General features: G+C 42.2%; 5 protein-coding genes across 5 annotated transcripts; 3 read left to right on the plus strand and 2 right to left on the minus strand.

The window, feature by feature from the left end:
* The first annotated feature begins 931 nt into the window (after positions 1 to 931).
* Positions 932 to 2,692, plus strand: fmc1 (formation of mitochondrial complex V assembly factor 1 homolog). The gene is made up of 2 exons (XM_069149475.1): positions 932 to 1,105; positions 2,112 to 2,692. Exons 1-2 carry the CDS (start codon positions 977 to 979, stop codon positions 2,313 to 2,315), a joined length of 333 nt encoding a protein of 110 aa, XP_069005576.1. The 5' UTR covers positions 932 to 976; the 3' UTR covers positions 2,316 to 2,692.
* A 1,840-nt stretch (positions 2,693 to 4,532) lies between these two features.
* On the plus strand, positions 4,533 to 9,571 carry LOC138198204 (heme-binding protein 1-like). Its single transcript, XM_069149480.1, has 4 exons — positions 4,533 to 4,951; positions 8,215 to 8,353; positions 8,928 to 9,108; positions 9,202 to 9,571. Exons 1-4 carry the CDS (start codon positions 4,874 to 4,876, stop codon positions 9,377 to 9,379), a joined length of 576 nt encoding a protein of 191 aa, XP_069005581.1. The 5' UTR covers positions 4,533 to 4,873; the 3' UTR covers positions 9,380 to 9,571.
* A 2,734-nt stretch (positions 9,572 to 12,305) lies between these two features.
* Positions 12,306 to 17,463, minus strand: wbp2nl (WBP2 N-terminal like). Its single transcript, XM_069149479.1, has 8 exons — positions 17,325 to 17,463; positions 16,657 to 16,765; positions 16,131 to 16,269; positions 15,818 to 15,910; positions 14,920 to 15,129; positions 14,384 to 14,491; positions 13,772 to 13,848; positions 12,306 to 13,666 (listed from the first exon to the last, which is right to left on the minus strand). The coding sequence occupies exons 1-8, from the start codon at positions 17,381 to 17,383 to the stop codon at positions 13,610 to 13,612; spliced, it is 852 nt and encodes a 283-aa protein (XP_069005580.1). The 5' UTR covers positions 17,384 to 17,463; the 3' UTR covers positions 12,306 to 13,609.
* Positions 17,464 to 18,456: 993 nt separating this feature from the next.
* On the plus strand, positions 18,457 to 21,942 carry LOC138197822 (zona pellucida sperm-binding protein 4-like). The gene is made up of 12 exons (XM_069148773.1): positions 18,457 to 18,601; positions 18,744 to 18,868; positions 19,257 to 19,377; positions 19,617 to 19,751; positions 19,870 to 20,042; positions 20,245 to 20,324; positions 20,435 to 20,568; positions 20,641 to 20,824; positions 20,913 to 21,057; positions 21,139 to 21,208; positions 21,295 to 21,429; positions 21,523 to 21,942. Exons 1-12 carry the CDS (start codon positions 18,457 to 18,459, stop codon positions 21,651 to 21,653), a joined length of 1,578 nt encoding a protein of 525 aa, XP_069004874.1. The 3' UTR covers positions 21,654 to 21,942.
* A 40-nt stretch (positions 21,943 to 21,982) lies between these two features.
* Positions 21,983 to 25,341, minus strand: rrp7a (ribosomal RNA processing 7 homolog A). The gene is made up of 7 exons (XM_069149482.1): positions 25,278 to 25,341; positions 24,933 to 25,075; positions 24,158 to 24,283; positions 23,927 to 24,050; positions 22,733 to 22,830; positions 22,437 to 22,644; positions 21,983 to 22,176 (listed from the first exon to the last, which is right to left on the minus strand). Exons 1-7 carry the CDS (start codon positions 25,339 to 25,341, stop codon positions 22,091 to 22,093), a joined length of 849 nt encoding a protein of 282 aa, XP_069005583.1. The 3' UTR covers positions 21,983 to 22,090.
* Positions 25,342 to 25,506: the final 165 nt, after the last annotated feature.

Consider the following 25,506-nt stretch of genomic DNA (forward strand, 5'->3'; position numbering starts at 1 on the left):
TGTACTAAAAAGAGTGAGAGGTAAACCGCTCTCCTTTGTCCCGTTCTCTTCAGAGACGACATTGTTTTCAGTCAGCTTCCCCAACTAAGAGTTTAGGTGTGTGTACTTTTGCTCTATCTATTTAAAACTTGTTATTTATAGTAAAGGGGAGAAGAGACAGCAGGAGACAGAGAGTTACTGACAAATCCTGCAAAGAAATATGATTACAAATCTCCACCGCCTCCTCAGCTGATCTATTTATCTGAACTCACAAACAATGAAAAGTGGGGTGTGATTGACTGAAGAGTGCAAAGTGTTGTGTTGTTTTAAAAGATATAGCAGGACATAAATACAAAAGAAATCACACACAGATTACCTGTCAGCTGAAGGTGGAGTCCACCTGAATGAGGACAGGCAGCTATTGCAGCTTTCCTGTGGCAGCTGATTTTTGATGGACCCATTTAGCCAGGCTGCGGTGCGACAGTCCTGTGATGTCTTCAACAGCCTTTTCTGGACCTTTCTCTGAGTTTCAAACATCTACAGAAATACATAAAAAAAAAAAAATTAAAAAAAAATCTGTGAGGAACAAACAAAGTGATTCTTTTTTTTTTGTTTGTTTGTTTTATCATTTCAATACACTGCACATTTACACAATCATCTCCACGTGGACTGAATGGGTGCATTTCAAATTCGAGTCAAGTTACCTTTAGTTGTTGCAGGAAAACGCCGGGAGCAAGGACCCAGCAAAGGACCCAAGCAAAGGACCCAGCAAAGGATCCAGCAAAGGACCCAAGCAAAGGACCCAGCAAAGGATCCAGCAAAGGACCCAAGCAAAGGACCCAGCAAAGGATCCAGCAAAGGACCCAAGCAAAGGACCCAGCAAAGGACCCAGCGCCCCCTTGTGGTGGAGATTCAGATCGACTGTGCGGGGTTGGATTGAGAATGCCTGGCGGGCAGGCTTCGTGATCATCCTGCACAATCGCATCGGTGCTCGGAGATGGCTGCGCTTTCATCCCCACTTCGGGTCTGTCGAGGAATATTGAAAGAATTACGAGCCAGCCAAGGACCAAGTTACAAACGGTCCCTGGCTTACAACTACGTCATGGACCAGTTTCGCAAGAATAAGGCGAGTTTTTCCCGCTAAACTGCGTTTAGTTCACAGCAAGGTGACTGTGAAGCAGAAGGGGCATGCTAACTTTAGCCAGAAGCTAAGGGGATTGTTTGCTTCCTGGAAATAGTCGCAGCTGGTTTTGCCGATGCGGTCACGTGAGGACCAAACTGAACTGATCATCAGCACCGTGCACCTTTAATCATGCACCTTTAATCATGCACCTTTAATCATGCACCCGTGGTTTGTTAGGTTTGATGTCATATAAATTGTCATGGATACAGATTCACGTTGTCACGGAATCTGTCGCTTTAACGTTTAAGATCCGATATGTATCTGTTATAATTATTGTTAATATATATATATATATATATATTTTTTTTTTTTTTTATTATTATTTTTTTTATGCATCTGATTAAGCATTGGTACTAAGTCCTAGTTGCATGACCCACATAAAATGCGATAACTACTCTATCCGATACTACCACCGATACTCTTCCACTAAACTTGTGGCATTAAACAACATGTCCACAACATGTCCACGACATGTCCATCTTAAGTGCTTGTGAGTCTGTTTAGGCATATAGGCTTAAAGCCCGTGTTATTAATGCTCGGAAGAACATGGCTCACCGAGGTGATTGAATGCATGTGCAGTCACTGGAGCAAAACAGCTGGGAGGAACTCTTGCTTGTCATTTTGTATTTATTCCTGCTTTAAATAGATCCAAGGGAAGCATAATGTATGTTTGAGGGTATATAGGCACTGGACCAAATGCTTACTGTGCGTGTAGACGTTACAGCTGGTGAAGAAGGGAAAACAAAGCAAAAAACACATGGTAGCCTGTGGTATGTTTGTGATGGCTTCTTTATATTCATTTTTATTTTTCTCTACGGTGACTGATTAAATAAACAAAACAAACATAAGAAACGTCTCCTCTTAAGGAATTTGACCACCATCAATGTCATCAGATTATGTTATCGTGGTGAACCTCAAAAACATTTCCTTTATTTACTCTCTCTCACAGGTGACCGGTGAACGGTACTGCCGTGCCCAGCAGGAGGCACACCATGCCTCAGACACGTATTTGTGTTTACTGGCCTCCACCAGGAACCACCTGGTCCTGCACAACATATACCACGGCAAGGGAGAGCGCAGCCCGGAGCAAATGGCCGGCCTCGTGGGGCTCAGGTTGCCGACACAGCCAGGAGGCAAAGGCTGGGACAAGTGAGGACACGTGAAGGTCCAGGGTCAGAGGAAAACCCTGAAACTCTTCAGAAATGATTCGTGTATGGCCTCATGCATTTGACCTAATGTATATTCAACTCCAACGGTACGAATATTTGACAGGAGGTTGTGCCAGCATGGACTGTTTTGAGGGAACTGGTCTTCTTGGTTTTGTTTTTGTTCTACCAATGTTCAAGTGGGAAGAAATAGTAGTGTACTGTGAAAATATAAGCTTTGATTGTTAATAATACTGTACCCTTCAACTTATCTACACAGCGTCTGTTTGTTTCCTTACTGCTTAAACGCAACAATTCAAAAGGACTTTAAGTCCACTTTCCGTTAGACTAATTTCTCTTATTAAAACATGGTCTACTATTACAATGTGTTTTGAAGAATGTCTTTGCACATTATAATACATCAACAAACACCTTATTGGTATTTTAATCCATCTATTATTGCACTTCAAGAGCCACTTTAAATTAAATATGCATTTTACTAATCCAATGTTGATCAACAGGAATATTTAGCATATGTTGTTGAATGTGAGATAATGAAGTCACATGGGCTTGTTAATGGTCACAGCAGCTGTTTTGTTTGATTCTTCACAATGTGGCTCGTTTAAATAGTCGGTAGTGCGTTTTTTGGGGGGTGGACAACAACCAGGAACATGGGTACAGTCTAATGCAACATATGCAAAAGAGCCTTGTATTAAGCAGCATCTTGATGGACAAACTTTGCAGTGACTATTATGTAACCCACTATAGTTGGTGCAGCGTACCAAACACACTATTCAGGGTCTTTTAGTCTTTGCAGCTGATGGTTGTTTGCATATGCAGAAGTTATACGATGGTTTACGATGTTTCAAACATTCAACAATGTATTATGGCCTTTGTAAGTAACTCACAATCCCATTTCAATGGAATAGCAAGAACCAGTATCTAACTGCCACTAGCTTGTTTTGAAGGGAGTTTTCAGGGCGACATAAGGCAGCTTTCAGACGATCTAAGAGGCTTGAATGTTGCTACTCACATTCGTGTGCATCTTCTGCAGACACTGCAACATACAGTACACGTAAAAAAGGAAAAAATGTATGAAGTCATAACAGTGTACACCAAAGACAAAGACTGCATCAGCAAAGTTGAGTAAAAAGGAAGCCCTCATCATCACAGCCTGAGAGGCACTGAAATAATGTGTCTTAACACAAGTTGAATCAAGAGCGCTTGGAACGTTTCAACCAAAAATGAATAGAATTAAATCCACATTCAAACAAATTAAGACATTGAATTGCGTCATTGTAGTGTCCCATTAATTTCGTCCACTCTTGCATGAGCAGCTTGGAAGGATTCCTCCCTCCTGTCCCTCCCGTCAACAGCTCCCTCATACACTACCTCTGTTTTTCTGGCCAGTGTTATCTATTCCACTTTTTTTTTTATTAATTCTACCCTTTCTGCTTCCTCTTACTCTCCAGTGGTGACTAATATTGCCTTCAGTGTGAATTTAAATAGACTAACCCTAAAGCAAAGCTACTCAGTGACACAGGGAGTAAGACCCATGTGCTGCCCCAAACTAACACGCGCGCACACACACACACACACACACACACACACACACACACACACACACACCCAGGCCAGGAAACAAAGTCCAATGCATACTGACAAACCAACGGCTTGTGTCAAAATTTATATCGCACAAAAAGCAGGATGTAAATGTGCCTCTCCACACCCCACCGTTTTATGTAGCCTGGAACAGACAGCCATGACAAACAGAATGAGGGAGAAAATGAAGCTTACTCAACTTTTTGGTGGGAAGAAATGGAGGAGGTGACTCCTTACTATAATGCAGCATCTCATACCAGGGCTTCCAGTTATGCAAGGAGATTCAATTCAATTCAATTCAACTTTATTTATATAGTGCCAAATCACAACATAGGTTATTTCATGGCACTTAACACGTTAAAGTCCTTACAGCAAGACTTTACAATATTATACAGATGTACAGAGATGTGTTATTGAATATGTCAGCACAACCTGGACTAATCTGGGGGTAATTAACTGTGGAAAATAGTCAAATGCCGTCAGCTGGATGGACAATATGTGGACTTAAATGATGACGAGTGAAAGGTGGGAATGTAAGTCAAGCTGCTATAGAGAGGGAAACTATAAAGGAGGAAGAGGGGAGGGCGGAGACACTTTACCCGTCAGAGTGGAGGATGATTTGCTCATTCCTCGTTTTGGCAAAGAGGCGAGGAGTCAGCATCTCCAACTTCTGCCTCGGAGAAGAAAAAAAAACCACATCTGTTGAGGAGAGTCTGCGCTCACTGCAACGACGTGCGCGCTTTTCTCTGGAGGGGAATTCACCCATTTTAGAGCATCTGGATGTTGCTGTGAGTTATCTCTTGTTTATCAGATAACAACTCTTCGAGTTGGACGACCATATAAAAAAAAAAAAGCTGCCAGCCGAAAGAGGAGCAAGTTACTTGCAACTAAGAAGAGGCGAGAGGGAGGACAAACAAGAAAACCAAAGGAGCGGAGAAAGGAGAGGTGACCTGGCCGAAGCGACATGTTTGGCATGATCAAGAATTCGCTCTTCGGAAACACCGAGGAGACGGAATATAAACTGCTCAGTACTGAGACCAAGGTAAGCCGCGTGTACACCTGTCAGAGACAGCTTTATCACTCTATTAGCTTCTGAAATGTCTGTTCTTTGTGCGCGATTACGCACAGTGTTCCTGCTGTGCTGTAAAGGTGCACGGTTTGCTCCTGCCTGTGCTTGAATACTTTATCTAGCATTTAATTTGGTTATGTCATGGACATTCTGTTTCCATGGAGTTTTCGGTGGCTATATCCTGCTGCTAGGCTGTCACAACCCCTGTAACCTTGCCAGACAGCCTGACAGTTAATTGCTTGTGACCTATAAGGATGCCTGCTGATCCACAGTGAGGGTCAAGCAGCCCGAGGTCCTGTGCCAATCAACAAGACGGAAATGAATAAAGATGGTGATGCGTAACCTTAAAAGAAAATGCACCTTCACACTAGACAAAGTGATGGATTACTTTTCTTTGTGGGTCGCTGCTTTTTGACACCATGTGTGTGAAACCACAAGGGACACGGGAACTGACCCTGCTGTGTGGATGATGATGAGACGTATTTTGTGGTTAACCCATGAGCTCAGATATGGATTGTGTGTGTGTACTGATACACTGACCATTGCTGACGAGGACAGTGACACGGAAAACTGACGTCACAGAGTAGGAAGGGCATGACCTTTCCATGTAGCTACCCCCCCACACACACACACGCACACAGACACAACTTCGACCTACCACTTGTTATGCTCATGTTATATATAGAAGCTTATAGTGTGTGTTTTTGAATGTGTTCTGTGTTTACTGAATGCACACAGATTGGACAGATTCCAGTGGACTCAGTGATGTGTATTGTTAACTGAAGCAGTGCCTAACAGCAATTTCGAGGTTCTTCTTTTATGCCCCGCAGACCCACAGCATACCGCTGCGAATGTGCATTTGGCCGTGTATTGTTGTGGCTGGCATGGGTTTTTTGGACGTGGCTTTGTGTGTGTGTGTGTGTGTGTGTGTGTGTGTGTGTGTGTGTGTGTGTGTGTGTGTGTGTGTGTATTTATCATCTGAACAGCAGTTAACTTTTGAGCGGGAGACAAAGGCATTTACACTGAGACAAAGAGGACTTCCAGTCCAACTGAGCAGACAGGCAGGGAGTCAGATGACCCACACTGACACATTTACCCCCACACATACTCAGAGGCAGCTCTGACACAACATACTATATGTCTACTGTCTCTAGCTAAAATTCAAACACACTGTTGAAGCCAGCTGTATAAGTACAAATAGACAAACAAACGTAAAGGTTTTTGATCATTTACGTTATGATTTAAACTTGAAACTAAATGCATTTTATTGCAGAGCCTCCAAAGAAACGTCATGTTACACAGTGAAGTGAACGTAAAGGAATATGGATAATGATTGATATATACACACACACACACACACACACACACACACACACACACACACACACACACACACACACACACACACACACCTCCTCTGAGTAAACAATCTCGAAAAGTCAAACCTGCCTCATCAAATCTCTGGATTTGACTGATGTTCAAAAGGCAGGTATTGAAATCAGAGCTTGTCACCTGATCTGTCGAGCACCTGCCTGACTCTGACACCCTACACTCTTAATTAAAACTGACACGGAAGACAGAGAAACCTGCCTGCCAGGGCATACACACATACCTATGCACACACAAACACACACTTTCACAGCAGAACAACAGCAGTACGCTGGTGAAAATTAGTTCGAATTTTGCAGATGAAGATATACAATTATAATTACAGGAAAACTCACTGACAAGGCATTTCAGCAGTGTTGGATCTACAGTTTGTGCGCTCTGCTCAGGCACGGAGTAATTATACTGTATAAAGTGGCATAAGATAGCAGTTAAACACACACATGAACACAAGCAGAGACAAGTGAAAGACAAAATAATTGCACTACTCAACTGAAGTCTGCCTTCTTGCTGTGTCACCCAAACACAACATTAATGGTGGTCCCACTGACAAGTCATACGGAGCATTAAACTCTGTAATTACCACGTAGAAGCCTGTCACAAGTTCAGAGCTTCATGATAACATAGCGTTATCTTGTATGTGTTGAGTAACAATTGTGTCTGCAGGGTCTGATTACAGGAACACTGCATGAGTTTTTTGGGTCCTGTGGGGTGTGTGTGTGTGTGTGTGTGTGTGTGTGTGTGTGTGATGATAATGTGGATGAAAAGGTGTTAGTAATAAAAAAAAAATACAGCAGCTGGGAGATTTGAAAGTAGACCAAGAGTCACAAATTTTAATCACAAGATGAAGACAAAATTATTTGCATGATATTTTTTGATTTGAATACCCATTTGGAGATGAGAAAACACTTAAAAAGCCCACACAGGAATAACAACATGCTGCGCCCTGAGGAAAATTCTGTAGTCGTCTTTTTCGTTGCTGCCAGCATATGTTGAGAAAAACACATCTGCAAAATAATAAACTATACAGTATAAAAGAGCTGGAAGAGTCCTCACAAATCTGTGGTTAGCATTATAAAGACAGTAGTGAATGGCAATGATGTAATGCAATTGCAATGCACAAACCTATTATAGAAACACACTCTACCACATGGTGTAATCATGTTAGCGGAGTGAGAAGCTGGATTTGAAACCGTCTCTGCGCGATCAGATTCCTTCAAACCCGATTAAAGTTATTGCTCAGCAGCATAGTTGAGTGACTGTGCGCCACATTAACCCCACTTAATCATCTTTAATGCAAAACTGTTGCATCATATTAAGGCTGTGTGTCTGTGGGTGGGGGAGAGTTGTGTGTGTCTGTGTGTGTGTGTTTTTTGCCTGCGCTCTGTTATGTAAGACCATGCATCTCTTTTCCCATTATTCTCTGTAAGCTGACTGAACCCCGCAGAGCAGAAGAAGAATATTAAATCAAATCAGTGTAAATACGTTTCATCCTGATCTGCCCAATTTGGTGTCACACACCCACGTGTGTAGGCGCGCGCACACACACACACACACACACACACACACACACACACACTGAACCCTTCAAGTGTAAACCAGGCCAGTTCAGAGATTCTGTCTTTATAGGAGCAGATTGTCAACAGCAGTGTGTCAGATGTGAATCATATCTGAGCTTAACCTCACCCCCTGCTCTCATCTCCAGGAAGAAAATAACTGTGTTTGTTTGCGTAGGGGGTTGTTTGTACCAAAAAAAAAAAAAAAAAAAAAAGGCCATTTCTGCACGTGTGTGAGCAGCACTGTGTAGCAGTGGCTGCCCCGCTGATGTCCGACTGCCCTCTCTTCCCTAGGACGGAGTTACCTTTCAGGTGCGACGATACGATGCTGCCAAATACGCTGCTGTCTCGTCTGAGGGACGAGCCTTTGACCAAGTGACAGGGGAGCTGGTGAGGAAGCTGCTCATGTACATTGGTGGGAGCAACGAGCAAGGTAAAGCAATCAGAAAACATGTCATGTCATGTTTAAAGTACATAAACAGCAGATATAAGCATTTTAAAATCTGATCAAAACCACAGAGCAGAAACTCACTTAAAAAATAATTGATGGTAAGTAAAAAAAAAAATGGTTTTTTTTCATGATTAATTTGGGCCTTTTGTCAAGTTAGTGACAAACACAATTTTCTGATATGAAGTTGAAACTTGAAGTGGCTTAAGCTGTTTTGAGGGATAAACTTGAATAATGCTCAGACACAATATCTTTTGAAGTTATCAATCCCCACTTTGGTCAACAGACAAATATAACCACAGAGAATTGAAATGGCTGTCGGAATGATCGGCCTCAGTTCAGAATCATCATTTAATCCGCTGTTAGAGGTGCTATCTATGCTACCTGTCCTGTTTTGCAGTGTCTGGTTAAAAACTAGTGCAGGCGTTTGTATTATATTCTGAACTCGACAAAACATTGCATAAATCCTGACCTTTACAGTTGGCTGTAGGGAGTTTTTTCTGCTGTCTCCTCTGTTCTCTCCTGTTTATATTCACTTTCTGTTTTCTTATATTTTCAGGCGAGTCCATGGGTACAGCAGCTCCCCTCATCTTCACAGTGTACCCGCGGAACGACGGCGTCCTGTCTCGCCGTTTGGTGGTGGGCATCCGCATCCCCTCCGTCTACCAGCAAAGCCCCCCGAGTCCCACCGACAGTGCCATCAGGATTGAAGAGCGGCCTGGCATGACTGTCTACGCTCTGTACGTCTCATTTAAAGTCTTTTCATGATGTATTTGATTTAAGGAACAACAGAATTAACCCTTTCCTTCTTTCTTTTTTTTTTTAATTCACAGGCAGTTTGGGGGCTTCGCAGCGGAGAGTGAGTACAGAGCAGAGGCCTTGCGTTTGACACGCACCTTGGGTGAGACGGCCCCCTTTCAGCGCAAGCAATACTTCTGCTGTACCTACGACCCGCCACTCAAGCCTTACGGACGCAGAAATGAGGTGTGGTTTCTACAGGAAGAGCCGTAGGAGCCATTCAGCCGGTCAAATCTCCCTCTGAATTCTTTATTCAGCCTTCATTACCCTTTTATCACTGGCAGTACTGGAGCCCTAAAACTCAAGTTAGGTGTTCAAGCAGCGGGACCTTTTAGAATTCAGCACCTGTGAAGTAGCATTTCTCCGTTACATAACACTTTCTCTCGTTTTAACCCCCCCCCCCCCCCCTAAAAAAGAACACATGATGAGAGTGACCAAAGGCTCCAGGAAATCTATGTATTCTATAAGAGGCGTTTCTTGGGGTCCCATTCAATACGTTTCATGTGAACAAAATGCCTCACTGAAAACAGTAGATGTGACGTTTTGCTTTCTAACCCGAGGAAAATTAGATCTGACAGAAACAGCTATTTAACCAAGTGGTATTTCACGCCCACTTGCTTACAAACATGAAATCCAGCTCACATGAATCTGCATTTTAATTCCTTTAAGAATAACATGTTCGTCCTTGAAGGTAAATCAAGTCCCTGTAGAGCTCCCGTCTCCCTGAAGAACACATCTTAGGGCTTTGCACATCTTTAATCTAGTTTACAATTTAGTGACGACTACAGAGAAATGTATAGATTTAACATTAAACAACATGGCAGAGAAAAGCACACGTCCTTTTCCTGACTGAGGAACTGGAAAGAAATAGGAGTTGAGCCATAAAGTAGATTTAGTCTTTATGAATCGATGGGTGGGCCACTGCGAGTGGGATCTAGCTAGCTAGCGAGTGGTGTCGTTCTAAATGTTGTGATTACATGTTGCATTTGTGTGCCGTGAATACTTTATGTTTTAGTGCATGTCAATGCCATCTTTACTTGCTGAGAATCTTGAAAACTATGTGTTGCGCTACATCTGTACAGTGTGATTTTCTGTGACAAGGTGAACATAATGTTCAGGTTTGACTGTTTCATAACACAATAAATACATAATTCAGTTAAGAGTGTGGAAAATTATAATTGTCTTATTTACTCGCGTAAAACACCGTAGCAGTCAATTTATGAACTTATAGAAAGTGTTTTTCCATTTCTGGGTGAGACAAGCGAGTCCAACCCTGTTTCCAAAAAAAAAAAAAAAACCTTGGGACGCACATTGAACGTAGATAAAAAAAAATAATTTAAAAAACAGAATGCGATGATTTGAAAATAATGTAAACCCATATTTAATTGAAAATAGACCAAAGCCAAACCATCAAATGTCAAAACAGAATTTTGTTTTTATTGTTTTTTTGAAAAATATATGCCCATTTTGAATTTGATGCCAGCAACATGTCTCAAAATAGTTGAAGGAGGGGCATAAAAAGAACGGAAGTCATTTTGCTTAAAAAAAAAAAAACATCTGGTGGAACATTTCACAATTTACTAGATTAATTAGCAACAGATCAGTACCATGGCTGGAAATGAAAAGAGCATTTCAGAGAGGAATAGTCTTTCAGCAGTGAAGATGGGGGAGAGGTTCACAAGACTGTGTGGGAAAGACTGTGTCTGTCCCTCAAAGTAAGAATTTGGGGATTTCATCATCTACAGTCCTTAAATAATTAAAAAATTAAGAAAATCAGGAGAAATCTCTGTACAAAAGGGAGAAAGGCTGAAAACCATTGCTGGATGGCTGTGATCTTCAGGCCCTCAGACAGCACTGCATTAAAAACAGACACTTCCATAGTTGATTTCATAGTCTGGGCACTTCTAAAAAAAAAAACATTGTCTGTGAACACAGTTCATCGCTGCATCCACAAACACAGGTTAAAACTCTACCACGGCAAGAAGGAAACATGTAGAGATGAAACCAGAAGCACCGTCGCCTTCTCTGGGCCCGAGCTCATTTAAGATGGACTGAGGTGAAGCGGAAAGCTGCTGTGGTCTGACATCAGAATTTGAGATTCTTTTTGTAAATCACGGATGCTGCATCCTCCAGGTTAAAGAGGAGCGGGACCATCCAACTTGTTATCAGCGCTCAAGTTAAAAAGCCAGCATCCGTGACAGTACAGGGATGCATTAGTGCACATGGCATGGGTAGTTTGTACCACTGGGAAGGCGCCATTAACACTGAACGACATTTACAGGTTTTGGAGCAACATGTGCTGCCATCCAGACGACGTCTCTTTCAGGGAAGGCCCTGCTTATTTCAGCAAAACAATGCCAAACCACATCCTGCACATATTAAAACAGCATCGCCCTGTAGTAGAAGACTCCAGGTGATTAACTGGCCGGCCTGCAGTCCAGACCTTTCTCCAATTGAAACCATTTGGCACATCATGAAATTAAATATACGACAAAGGAGACCCTGAACTGTTGACCGGCTGAAATTCTATATCGGGCAAGAATGGAACATTTCACTTTGAAAACTCACTTACACATTGTTGTTAGAAGAGGTGATGCAACACGGTGGTAAACATGTCCCCGTCCCAGCTTTTTTTGAAACATGTTGCCAGCATCAAATTCAAAATGAGCAACTATTTTTCATAAAACAATTAAACGTCTTGGTTTCAACATTTGCCATGTTGTCTTTGGTCTTTTTTTCAATTAAATATGGTTTTACATGATTTGCAAACCATTGCATTCTGTTTTTCCTTACATTTCACCCAGCGTACTAACTTCTTTGGAAAAGGGGTTTGAAAAAGAACTGACCTCACACACACCCTCTCTGCTTTCACATGACAGAAAAAGCCTTAAAACTGAATCAAAGCTGGCAGCAAGCGGTAAATTTAACAGAGCAAAGTCAATGAGAGATAATTTAAACATTAAGCAGCGAATAAGAGATCAAACATCAATAAATGAATAATGGAATTTAATTTAATTTTAATTGCAGCGCTTAGTCAGCAAATGCCAAGGGATATTTAAAATATGAAGAAAGGATAAACACATTAAAATAGAGTAGACTCAAAGAATTGAAAACTTGCAAAGACAAAACTATCAAAATGTGAACTTTAGTAAATGACATTTATTCGATTTTAATTGACAGACACAATTCAGCAAAAGGAATAAGAAGTAAGGAGATATTAATACACAGACATTATTAAATCAAGCAAACTCGATCCTCCTCGTCTATTCACTGCAACTGTGTGCAAATAGTCCTTCAAACAGGTGTTAAGTGATGCAGAATGAGGGGAACCCAATTACACAGCCTGTTGGCACCTCACCCCACTTCAATCAGGAATAAATGGTTTGCATTCAGATGTTTCAACAGCACGCGAAACACAGACGGGCCCTTCATAAATCGCTGTGGCCCTGTAACCCCACACTGGTGTAACTACTGAGAGTCGAGTTCTGGTTTCAGCTTGGCTTTGCATACATGAATACAATAGAAGCTGCAGAGGCTCGTTCAGGTAAACCAGCTGGACACCAATCACCTTGTTATGTGAAGTCTAAATATTGCACATACAAAGGCTTGTTCCATAAGAAACCTTTCTGATCTCCTTTTCAAACATTACCTAGCTCCATCTGATAACCAAGCATCTTCAAAGAGACATATCAAAATATGAAAGCGGCAGTGAGATTATGATCTCACGATGAATGATGTTAAGTTAGTACAGGATCACATTGGTCATCAATGAAGAAAACTTTATTTTGTTCTACTAGTCATATTTTCAGAATCAGTCTGATATTTTGTCACTATTCAACCCAGTTGTGGTTTTGTACATGGACAACAACTACTAAACACAAAATTATATAAAGAAACACACACGGTACTTGCAATGATACTGCAAAAATACTTAACTTCTTTTAGTAGGAGATGCTATTGTTAATAACTATAGGAACTGCAATCAATAAATTGCTACAAAATGTTTTGGTAATAAATCTGTCTTAAAAAATACATTCTCCCATTCTCTCTCCTTCTTTCAACACCTAACAGGGACAGTTCAGATAACCTTCTTACGTGCTAGAGAATCAGACAGAATAAAATGAACCCCATCACTGACAATGTTAATAATGACGAATTTTAGAAAAGCAAGAGTTACAAGTTGTCAATCGTTGTTTTTTTTTTTAATTTGCCGCAAGTATAAGGGAACGCCGTATTTAAAAGAGGCGTGATCACTTTATGAGCTGTTCCAAAAGTATCATTTATTGATTGGTCGTTGGCAACTTTGAGCCCTCTATTACTTGCATTCTCTTTTCTGTATTCTACAGTTGAGTAGTTATCTATCAACATCACTCCGTGCTTTAGAATATATTTAGGATACAGAGGAAGCGAAAGGAGTGTTGTTGAAGTGATGGCGCCGGAGTCTCAGTTGTTTTTCTTGTTAGGAGAGTTTGGAAAAGGTGCATAAGGTGGAGGCCGCTCCTGCATGGGAAGAAAGAAGTATTCAAATATTAACCACTCTAAGCGCCATTTAAAGGAGAACTCGCGTGTATCTTCCACACGGCAAAGGCACCCGGAGAAGCTCACCATGGGCATGTAGACATTGTGTGGATTGCTGGGATTGTAATATGCGTTTCCAGCTGCTTCGGCCGCCTTGGAGTTACCTGCGTGCAAAATCAGACCCACCAGAGGCAGGCAGGTAAAGACCATCAGTAATGACAGCAGAACATATTGAGGAACAGACGCCGGCGCTCCAAACGCTGCACGGATAACTGATGCGAGGAGCGCATTATTAGTCATGTGAAGCACAACTGACAGCTCCAGGAATCCACAAGACAAAATGTACGGGCACATCTCGAGGCCGCACAAAGCCAAATGTCTAACTCCTAAAATAGAGACGTGCCAAACTGACATTTTAGCACAGAAGCTCGACCCATGTGGAGGGCGAGACTGTTGTCACTGAAAACCACATGTTGCTAGAAGAAAAAAGTAAAGGAAGGGAGTGATTGTTTATCCTTTGTGATTTTTGACGTGTAGCGAATGAGACGTTGGCGCTCTTTTTTTCTGGGTAGCGTGCTTCAAAGTGATTCATTTTGAGGCAGACAGATCAGATCTGACAGGTGCATTGACACAGACATACAGAGAGGAAAAATAGAGACACACAGAGAGAGAGAGAGAGAGAGAGAGAGACAAACAGACCTGGAGGTGGTGGTGCTGTCCAGTTTGGAGATGGTGCGGCCCAATTCTGGGGAGGACCAGGGTATGGGGGAGGTGGAGCCATGTAGTCAAAACTGGATGGGTACATTCCTGGAACACAGATGGCCGACAGAAAAAAAAATAAAGAGAGCGAGAGGGTTGGGAGAGAGCGAGATGCAGTTTCAAGGTTATAAGAGGTTGCGGTCTGTTTGTCTGGATACGACAGCATCGTCAGTGCCTCCAGGGTACACATTTGTACTCATGTGCAAACAGGATGAAAATGTACACTCAAGCACATGTGCACTGCATTCACATGCAAGGAAACAGTGCAACAGCTAAAAAAAAATATATATATATATATATCAAATCAGTACACATCTTGGAATATAAACCGGCTTTGTCAGCATTGTAAAGTGAAAGAAATCTACAGAAAAATGCTGGACCTCAAGTTAAGACTGCTTCAGTAAATTAGCTCTTCACTAGCTTTGCCAGAGGTCTTCAGTGAAATCTCAGAGATAAATGTCAAATTAATTCTGCACCTGCAGCGGCTGTTGGGTAAGGGTAGGCCATGTTGCCAGCAGCAGCAGGAGGAGGAGGAGGAGGCCCCTGGTAGAATCCATTCTGCTGGGGAGGGGACGGGTAAGGGTAGGCGGGAGGAGCAGCTTGAGGTGGGCCGTAGCCATTCATGGCTCCAGGTGAAGGGTAGCCGTACGACGCAGCACCGTTCTGGGCAGGAGCAGCACGAGAAGCTGGAACACGGCAGGAGAAAGTGATCTCTTACAACAAATGAAGAGGACTTTACAAAAGTCGTGTTCACTCGCTACCGACACGTTTAATCCAAACAGCCATGTGACGTGTAAAAGTGATGATCTACTGTCTGCTCAGAACAACGGTTGCCATTTTTTAATGAAGTAATAGCTTGATGACAACATATCCTATGTATCCCAAAATGCTCAGTTCTTTCATAGTTTGCGTCAGAAACAAATTCTCAGCCGTCGGGGAGAAACGTAGGTCGCCACGCAAAGGCAAAGGGAATATAGTAATCATGTTCATCAGTTACATGGTAAAAGGTTTCTTTTGATTATTCATGAGAAGGTTTAAACTCCCCCTCTGCAACTGATTGAGGCTGTAACATGAAGCATTTTTATTCAGTTTGGACCTTTAAACCAACAAAAATCTAAATATTAGGAATTGTGTAAACGTGTCTAATGATTGTACCATAAAATAGGGCAAATAAATTTAACTGCTTATACTTCTTTACCGTTAGGAGTTTAATCTTGAATCTTACATTTTTACTGTTACTTAAGAAGGATTTAAATACTTTTTTTGTTTTGTTTTTTTACACCCGTTTAAAAAAAAAAAAAAAAAAAAGAATTCAATGACTATTTAGTACTGTCAAACGTGAAGCACAATTATTTTAGAAAATAGCATACAAACCATTAGTGGCCAGTTTGAAGAGGTGCTGTCCCACTTCTATGGCTCCTCCACTGGTGAATGACATTTTAAAATGGGCCTGACCCTCCCAGCCACCTGATTAAAGAGTCGACGACGATTAGACTGAATACAGAAAGCCACTTGTGTTTTACTCAAAGTAAATAGAGGTGATGGGTAAAATGTTGAAAGCGCCCGATATCCTTGGTATTCTGAACAACAAAGTTGACCAACATGAAACGATTCTTGTAAACAATATTATAAACACAGAGTCGAACCACACCATAGTGGCTAAGAGCCCAAACAAAAGGCAACTTACCACCCGGCTCGGACGACACCGTCCCTTTAATGTAGTTGGCTCCAAAGACCGGCTGCTCAATGCTGCAGCCCTTCATCAGGTAATAGGGGAACATGGCTGAACCCAGGCAATCCTTGGTGTTACTGGACACAAACACCAGCTGAGCCAGCGAACGAGGGACGAGAAAACGAGGACGGTTACATCGGGGTGCACGACAATATAAACAATCTGAGAAGAAAGCGGCCTTTAACTGCGTCGTCAACAAAAAATACAGATGCCACACTTTTTGTTTACGCTCCCATTTTTTTACGAGCTAAAGTAAAAAAAAAAAAAAAAAAAAATCCAAGAAGTGTAAATTATATTTCTCTCAAATTTGGTTTACAAACGTGTAAATAAAAAAAATAAATAAATAAAGCCACTTTAAAAACGTGCAGTTTTATGTCACAACACAAAGCCACGGATGGATGTTACGCTTATATTTGTGTTGAGTGTATTTTATGTGACCCGGGATGGGGGGTGGGGGGTGGGGGGGGGGTGTACCCTGTACCCTGTATGGTGTGAGGTAAACGGTGCCCTTCTTGGTCCCCTTGAGCAGATCTGTCTTGCAGGCGACATCGCTGAAGGACAGCTCCACATTTTTACAGTCTCTTAAGAGACTGGAGGAAGAAGAAGAAGAAGACAGGTGAAGATAAAGCAGCTCGGTGCTGAGATACTGAGACACTGGAGCTGTGACAAAGAAGTTAAACAAAGCAGCAGCTGATGTAAACCACCGTAGACAAATAACGTCGACGTGCGGTGACATTTTGTGACTTAATAAGACGTCAACATTCAAACGCAGGCTGCGGCCAACTTCTTGTTTTGATAGTCGGGCTACGAGTTAGCCATCTTGGCTAAATTAAAAAATAAATAAATAAATCGAAAGGTTACGCGGAGGCTGTGAAGTCGGACATTTTAATACACGTCACAAAAAAACAAATAGAAAATGTTACATTTGTTGTTGTTGAAACACACCGGGATGATAGACGTTAACACCGGGAGAAGAGGTGCTCGCTGCGCCGCTGATAAACCAGGCCGGCTAGCGGGTGGCTAGCCGCCGGATAGCATCGGCGTTAAACTACGCACTGAAATTTACAACGTAAACAAGCCGGAAGGAGAAGCGACGATCAGGTCGTCGACAACTTTAACCGCGCGGACGCGGCGGGACAAGTCACGCACCTTTCTCCGTTGTTTATCAAAACTCCGCCGTTTTGCGAGTGATTCCTATTCAGAGCCATGTTTAAGCGGACGTCTGTCGGCTCTCCTGCTGCCCCGTGCTAAATGCTAAACTGTCCGCCTGACGGGGATGCCCGGGTACGTCACGGGCGTTACGTCACGGATGACAACTCGTGATACACCATGAGATGGTGAACCAAAAACTGTTTACGAATGATCGATGCCACTTATTTCTTCTTTTTTTTCCTTTTATCATGATAGAAATATAATTTTTTTTTTTTAAATTCACACCTTATAAAAACAACCAAATAAAAAGAAAATGAGCCGTAAGCTGCTGTGTCCTGCTGAAATGTGCCCGTTGACACCCAATATTAAAAGAGTTCACCGTCCTCTCAGGTGACCCGTTTAATCAAATCTGTCGAGAATTTGACGGCGTCTTGCTAAGATTTGTGTCTTGACGAAACAAACTCATCTGAAACCTTCTCAGACCCAGTTGAAGCTTACATTTGACCTACCCCTGCTGATAATACCCTCACAAACAAAAATAATTCATGGATTACCCACAGATGTGACAAAAGCAGTAGAAATGGACACTCGTTTGTAACACAGAGGTTGTGATGGCAGTGAATAAAAGGTTTAAGATTGCTTATGCAATAATTGGATGGGGACAAGCATTGCCATGGGGAGAGGGAGAGGTTGGCAAGGTCTTTTGAGTTACGCAACGATTTCATTTAATGGTTCCCTGAGGATACACTGGGCCACGCATGAACTCAACATGATATTTATTATTTAAACGTTGACCTTTTTATTAATTACCAGCTTATTCTGCCCTACTTTTCAAACAGGCTTTGCCATTCCCAGTTCCGTGACCGTATTTCAATCCTTTCATCACACCAATAACAAAAAAAACACACATACGTACGTGCAGTGAAGCTCCAGTGGTCTTCTGGTTTGAGGACGCAGCAAGCTTCAAACTAATTAACACTAATTAACAGGTGTCGTCAGACCCCTGTGATCCCCGTGTCATAGACAGAACTAGATGTTTCTGGAGTCCCAAAAGCCAAAGTACCCAAACTATAAGGAGATGAATTACTATTTCTCAAAACGCTACTTGATTTATTTCCTTTTTACCTTCATGGCTCACCACTGTTGCTGCGTTTTCCAGAGGAGGAAAACACCTGAGCGGAAGCCGCAGCTCGCCTTGCCGACAGTCACCTGCTCTCCCCGGGGGATAAGAGCTTTGTTCGATCCGATGGTCAAAACTAATGTTCAAATTGGAGGTAAAATCTCGTTTGTTGTTCCAACCCCTGAGAAGGACGGCATTAGACACCTTTAAGTGATCGCTGCTTTATTCTTTCAATAAAGCCTCTCAGCAGTCGCATTGAGCTCATCAGCACTGTGTGTGTTTTGTTGTTATCTCAGACCTGACGGGAGCTACAATCCCAGTGCTTCAGTCTGAGGCGTCCTGTGGGGTGAAGATGAGAAGAGCAAAGAACCAGAGCCTCTCCTTTTTCAGCAGATATAACAGCTGCTATGCTCGTGTTGAGGTATTTGTGTGAACACTGGCAGGATTTCGGCTGATGTTGAAACAAGCTGCTGAAAACATCTGGAAATAGTGATTAGCAGATATTCTGACTGATTTGATCACATTATTTACAGATAATAGTGATGACTGTACTGTCTATGGATCGGCCATGATTTCATAAATAGGCATATGTATTGACACATAGGGCTGTAAAAATACTACTACTACTATTTATAGTAGAAACTTTATGGAAACTGAAGTAAAATGTGTCAAACAGAAGCAGAAATTTTGCGATTTTAATTTGTCTGCAAAAAGAAATTCAGACCTGCAAAGGACGCATGCAAATTCAAACACAGTGAGTAGCAGTGTGGCTTCTTAACCTCCATATTGTGTTAACTTTGGATCCTCAGGACAGCAAAGTGGTCATCCCTCTGCAGGTCCAACTGACAGGAGAGGAGCGGTGGATCAGGGTAAATATCAGCTGTCCCCTGATAAAGAGACGCACTGAGAGGACACACCATAACCCAACATGTGAGTGGAGACGGCTGATTGAGCACGACAAGGTCACTGACACTGTTGTGTCCTCTGTGTCTGAAATCAGAGCTCCTGTTTCATCACTCTAAAGTCAGACCAACACATGTTCCGACACGAGGTTTTTTTGAATCAATTCTTATTATATTATATTACCTGTGATTTACAATGCATAAAGGGTGTTGGCTTAACATATGTTAGTATGCCAGTTTGACACTAAAATCGTGGCTTTTCTCCAGCACTCCCCAGAAACTGTGCCATTGAAAGCGCTCTACGAGTAGATTGTGGCCATCGAAGCATTTCCAGCGCTGCCTGCTACAAAGTGGGATGCTGCTATGATGCTTATGATTTAAACTGCTATTACAGGCTCAATGGTAAGATTAGCATTTGTCTTTGGTATTTGTAAAACTAGTATGAACATGCGAAACACCAACGCATTGGTCAGCTGGTGTAAAAAGGCTACATTTTCCTGTCTGATGTCACTCCGTCCAGCATGCTCTCTGGACGGACACTTTGTGTTCTCAGTAAAGGCCACAGACACCCACCCACCTATTGATCCCAGCAGCCTCATAATCAAGGATCAGCATCACTGCATCCCTGTAGTCACAACCCCAGACATCGCTGTCTTCAAGATAGGAGTCATGGACTGTGGTGCAAAGATGAAGGTAATGTTAAAACTCTGATTTCAAAATAAGATATATATATTTAGTAGAAGTAGCCCCTTGTATACATGTGTTACACTCTATTCAAACATCACAGGTTAAAATGTTGTTCCTGTGGTTTACTTTGAGTAATTACGTAATCAAAGCTTTTTTTTCTTACACATGACTCAAGGCCGAATCCCTTTTTCCTCCACCTGATTTTTAGGCAGATGGAGACATGTTGATCTATGAGGTGGAAGTGGAGGAGCTACATACCAGACATACAACCAAACATTCTCCATTTAAGTACGTTTTTACCTTTCCTGTCCACTACTGGCTCTCACGGAGGGGTTCCCTGTGAGAAAATGATCTCGTATTTCAAGTATACTGGTGGTGACATGTTTTGGGTTTTTCAGTCTGCAGGTGGAGTGTGAATATGACGCAGTAGATCAAAAGCGTGCGACAGACTTGCGCTCCTCGTTTGCTGTGACCAACCCACCACCCGTGGTTGCCCTGGGAAACATCAGAGTGCAGATGAGAATAGCAACAGGTACTAAAATGGAGAGCTGTGTAAGCAGTCTGTAACTCCTGTGACTGATTTGTGATCATTTTGTCCTTCTAGATGCATCCTTTACATCCTTTATCCCAGAGGACCAGCTTCCACTGACCTTGCCCCTGCGGAAAGCTGTGAATGTGGAGGTCTCCATCGCGCGGCCGTCCCCGGATCCGACCCTCTCTCTACGCGTACGAAACTGCTTCGCCTATCCTGTGTCCAGACACTCTGTGTGGACGCTTCTCTCTGATGGGTAAGGTGGAGGTAATTACAGCGGCAGCCTGAAAAAATGACGTGTACATTTCACCGGGCACCACAGTTTTCTCCTTCTTCCTGGACAGATGTCCCAACCCTCTGGATAATATGAGAAGCTCTGTCCCTGTGGACAACCAGGGGAAGACCACCTCCCACTCCCAAGTCAGGAGGTTTAACGTCAAGACCTTTGCCTTCTTGGACCCCCATGTAGGCCATCCAACTGTGGAGGAAGTAAGGTCATCATATCGAAAACTTCTCGGTAATACAGAAGTGAGTGTTTCTACAGACGTGGCTGTGTAATCTCTCACTCAGCTGTACTTCTACTGTTGGGTGGAAATCTGCACCAACGATGTGGACTGTGCGCAGCGCTGCACCATCATTCGTGAGTATGATGCAGGAGGTTTCACATTGTACCCTCTACGTGCTGTGGATGGATTTTGTTTTTTTTAATCTGCCCTGTTTCATCAGCATCGGAGGGTGAGAGACGGAGAAGAGAGACCACATCGGAGTCCCCCCGGATTCACCTGGTCTCTTTAGGGCCGCTGCTGCCGGGACAGTACAACACTGAACCGGAGGACAATCCGTGTGAGAGACAGAAAACAAGTAAATCCTGAAAAGCACTAAACTACTAAACTAAAACGTGACTGACCAATGAAAAAAAATTCTCTGTAGAAATGTTTTTCCCTTCTTCCCTAGTGTTTCAGGTGACGGTATATGTTGGTGCTGCCCTGCTGTTGGTCCTGCTGTGCATGTTATGGTCAATCATCAGAAGGTGTCGGAGGACGGCAGCGCAGTCAGCATGTGATGCAAGTGAACAATCTCAATAAATCACTACGCTTTCTGTAAGGTGCAATCAAATTGTGTTTTGTATGACTTGGTATGAAGACTCTGATCGGGCCATTTGAGGGAAAGTTGTGCTTTTTAATATCCAACGCTGTTGTCATGTATTACTGACGCTTCTATTCTTCCTAAAATCAAGAATAAAACATTGGCGCTAGCTAGTTTTACGACACTTAAATTGCCATTTCATAATTTCTTTTAATTATTTGATGATGTACTTTGTCACCTCCTGATAATTTCTTCCACCAAATCAGCAATTTACCAAATTATCAATGTCTTCTGTGGTGCTGATGATTTAATAATTCTGAAAAAAAAGTCAATCAGAATGATAGTTTATTTACACAAAAATGCTCAATGCGATGATGTAACTAAAACACACAAAAGTTGTGAAAAAAAAAAGCAGAGAAAAACTGGAGTAGTGGCTTCAGTAAGGTCTGAACTTTCTCTGTGCCCTCAGCAGAGTGATCCTCTGTTTATCCTCCTCAAACTTTTTCCTTAGTTCAGCAATATCTGGAAAACAAACAGGGACATAAAATAGAATTAACCACAATAACGCCATTCTGCTCACAGGCTTAATCCCAGCTAATCCTGAAATGTGTTTCCAAAGGTTTAGTGATCATTAAATTACATTACATTACATTTGGCTGACGCTTTTATCCAAAGCGACTTACAATAAGTGCATTTCAACCAAGAGGGTGCAAAACCCAGAACAACAGGAATCAAGAAAATACAATTTCTTCAAGAATGCGACTCAAATGCGAGTAACTTACGTTCTTTCTGTGTGTTTCTTTGCTGCCAGGTGTAGAAGTTCATGAGCTCCTTCCTCTTCTTCTTCCTCATCTCTTTCTGTAGAGTCTTCTTGTTGGCTGCCTCACTGTGGGGACGGGCCTTTGTGCCCTTGTGCCCTCTTGTGACTTTTACCCAGCCCTCTTCTTCCTCCTGCTGCTGCTCAGCCTCCTTCGTCTGCTGCTCCGCCTCCTGTGACCAACAGAACAAAGGCAGGTTGCGGTCGGGTGGGCCGTACGGTGGGAGGGGGATGCTGGAGGAGGAGCAGCAGTATTCTCACCCGTTCTTTACGCTTGTCGTAGTCTTCCATAAAAGAGTCGACTATTCTTTGCAGTTTGTCCACATGAACAAAAGACTTCGTGTACTGTTGAATCCATTCTGGTATCAGAAAACACAACATGTAACATACATGTATCATACAACGGACTTGCTTGAGGGTCGGACGGGGCTGCAACGGTATGGGGTTTTCACAGTACGATAGCCGTTTCAAAAAATATCACAACTGTTATTATTACCATTATCTATTACATTGTTAACTTGAAGTGTAAAAAGCCTCTTATTTGAAATAAACAAAAATAAAATGCGTTAATGTAAAGCAGGATTTTATTGTCGTAGTTGGTTGGGTTGGAAGTCTTTTGCGCTATTTTGCATCCAACGGCAACTAATGATTATTGTCTTTGCGGAATAATGAGCTGATTTTTTTTTCTCCGTTAATTGATTGAATATTTGGTTTGTATAAATTATGTAAATAGTGAGAAATGCCGTCACATGTGCTCTAAACAATTATTAAAAAGTTTGACAGTTTACTGGAGGTGCAAAGACACTTTAGGCAGACTGTACCTCAGACTCACACTGACTCACACCGACGTCAGCACCCCAAGCCAAAAAAGATTGAGTTGAGAGCCAGGATGTGGAAGATTATTTCAGTAGCACATTTTATTACCATTGACTTTTTAACAATAATTTTTTTTTTGTTAGGCATTAAAGTTAGAAATGGAACATATACATTTCCTCTTTTGAGACACTTTACATAATTTTTTTTTTTTGGTAAACTGAATATCTATCCTCCAGGACTACCCCACGTTCATTTTTAAGATGTCCAATGTTATCCCACATACATTTTAAATCACTTTTTCAGGGTTGGAGATGTTAATATTATCCGTTTTTTCATTTCACTTGTGTGTGTGGTGCCTTGTTTCTGAGTCTGACAGGCAGTGGAGGAGGAAAGGTGAGTTGCTACGCACAAGCGAGAATCTCTGTTTGTTGCTTTTTCTTTTTTATGTTAATACCGGTAATAACTTCTGAATGGTAAAATAACCATCGGGCCGACAAGAGGATTGACTGACACCAAAATTCAAATAACTGTTTTACATTTAAAGACTGATTTGAAGGCAGAGAAAATAAGAACAACCACAAAATACAATGAAACAACATCAAATGTAGTGTGAATGAAAAACCTGAATGCATCACTCACTGTGTACTCCTGTGCTCACCGGACGCTGCTCCGTGCTCGCCACCAAAGGCACGTCATGCGGGTGGGACTTAACAGCTGGTAAACTGGAAGAGTTTTGAAACACAACGTAGCCGACTTTGAAACCCTGGAGGAGACGAACAGAGACGCGAGGGGTAAAACGACGACGTGAAATACACCGGGCGCGAGGAAAGAAAGAACAAAACTAATAACCGAGCCGAGGTGCGACCTCACCTGTTTTTCAGCTGGTTTGAAAAACTGGGACAGTCGGGGTCCATAATCCTGAGAGGAGCCCGGGTGGTCTCTCAACTCCACCGACTCAACGCTGCCAAACTGTGAGAATATGTCTTTGACAACATCCTGAAACACACGCAGTGAGAGAGGAATGGTAGTCAGGAGTATTCAGATATTTTACTTAAGGCTTGTAATACATTAATGTACAAATACTCCATTAAAGGTTTTTAGCTAAAGTATAAAAGAAAAAGTCTTGGTTTGGTCCCTTTGAGTGATATATTATCATACATGACATGTTTGGATTATCAGTACTGAAGCCAGTGTGTAAACAGCATGTTACTGTTGGAGCAGCTGCAGGTGGAGCAAGTTTGAACTTTTTAAATTCAGGGACAGCAGATAAATGTGAAGAGTCGTCAGATGATAACTGGGAGAAGAAAGAAGAAAAACAAAAGTTCTGATCCACAGATCTGTTTCCAGGTTTTGGACTTTTTTTTTTTCCTCTGATGTTTTGATATTTTTATTGAGATATCGAATCATTTGAACATTAAGTGAAATGGATCCACGAGAGAAGTTTAGACGGGAAAAAAAAAAAAGTGTATTTGTTGGAGCTGTTAACTCAAAGACATCCGAAATGTGACCTCAACTACGCAGATTTATTTTTTTTTTTTTTTTGTAAGATGTCAGAAGGCAGACAGGTTGGAAACCACCGGTTTAATGTTTGTAATAAATGTTTCTTTATTAGAAAGTACGAGATCTCTCTGAAACACAAACGCACCTCTGAGCAGTACGGAGGGACGCCGAGCACAAACAAAGTCCGGTCCAGCGGTCTGCACGAACTCTTCTCCGCCCGGACTTTGTGCTCTTTCACGTACAGCGCGTGTCGAGCGGCGCCGTCGGAACTAAACTGTAAAGACAAGACTGAGGAGAGACACACAGCGAGACTTAAGACAACAACGAGACACGTGGAGGATCTGCGACCGAGCGATCCGACGGCAACGAGGACACCTAAGAAACACCCGAAACCGTTCAAAAGTCACGACACGGCCGTTTTGGCCGAGGATCAGACGGCGTATGACCGGAAAGCCTTCGACTGTGTTGTTAATTTGATCGATTAATTTACCTGTGAATCCTCCAGGAATAATGCAAGCCTGGCGACCGGCATGTTTCTTCTTGGACGGCGCCATTTTTGGAGTGACCTTTCAAACCGGAAGTACATCGGAGCACTACAAAGGCGTGGTTATTTATTAGATATAAATAGAAACGCAACACAACTTCTTGCATATAACTATGACTAATATGTAATTGTAGACGTAGTTATGTAAAACGCCGTGTTGTGTTTTTATTAATTT

Source organism: Embiotoca jacksoni, unplaced genomic scaffold (genome assembly GCF_022577435.1).
Source record: "Embiotoca jacksoni isolate LCO1_2020_lvr unplaced genomic scaffold, fEmbJac1.0.p SCAF_15, whole genome shotgun sequence".
NCBI lineage: Eukaryota > Metazoa > Chordata > Actinopteri > Embiotocidae > Embiotoca > Embiotoca jacksoni.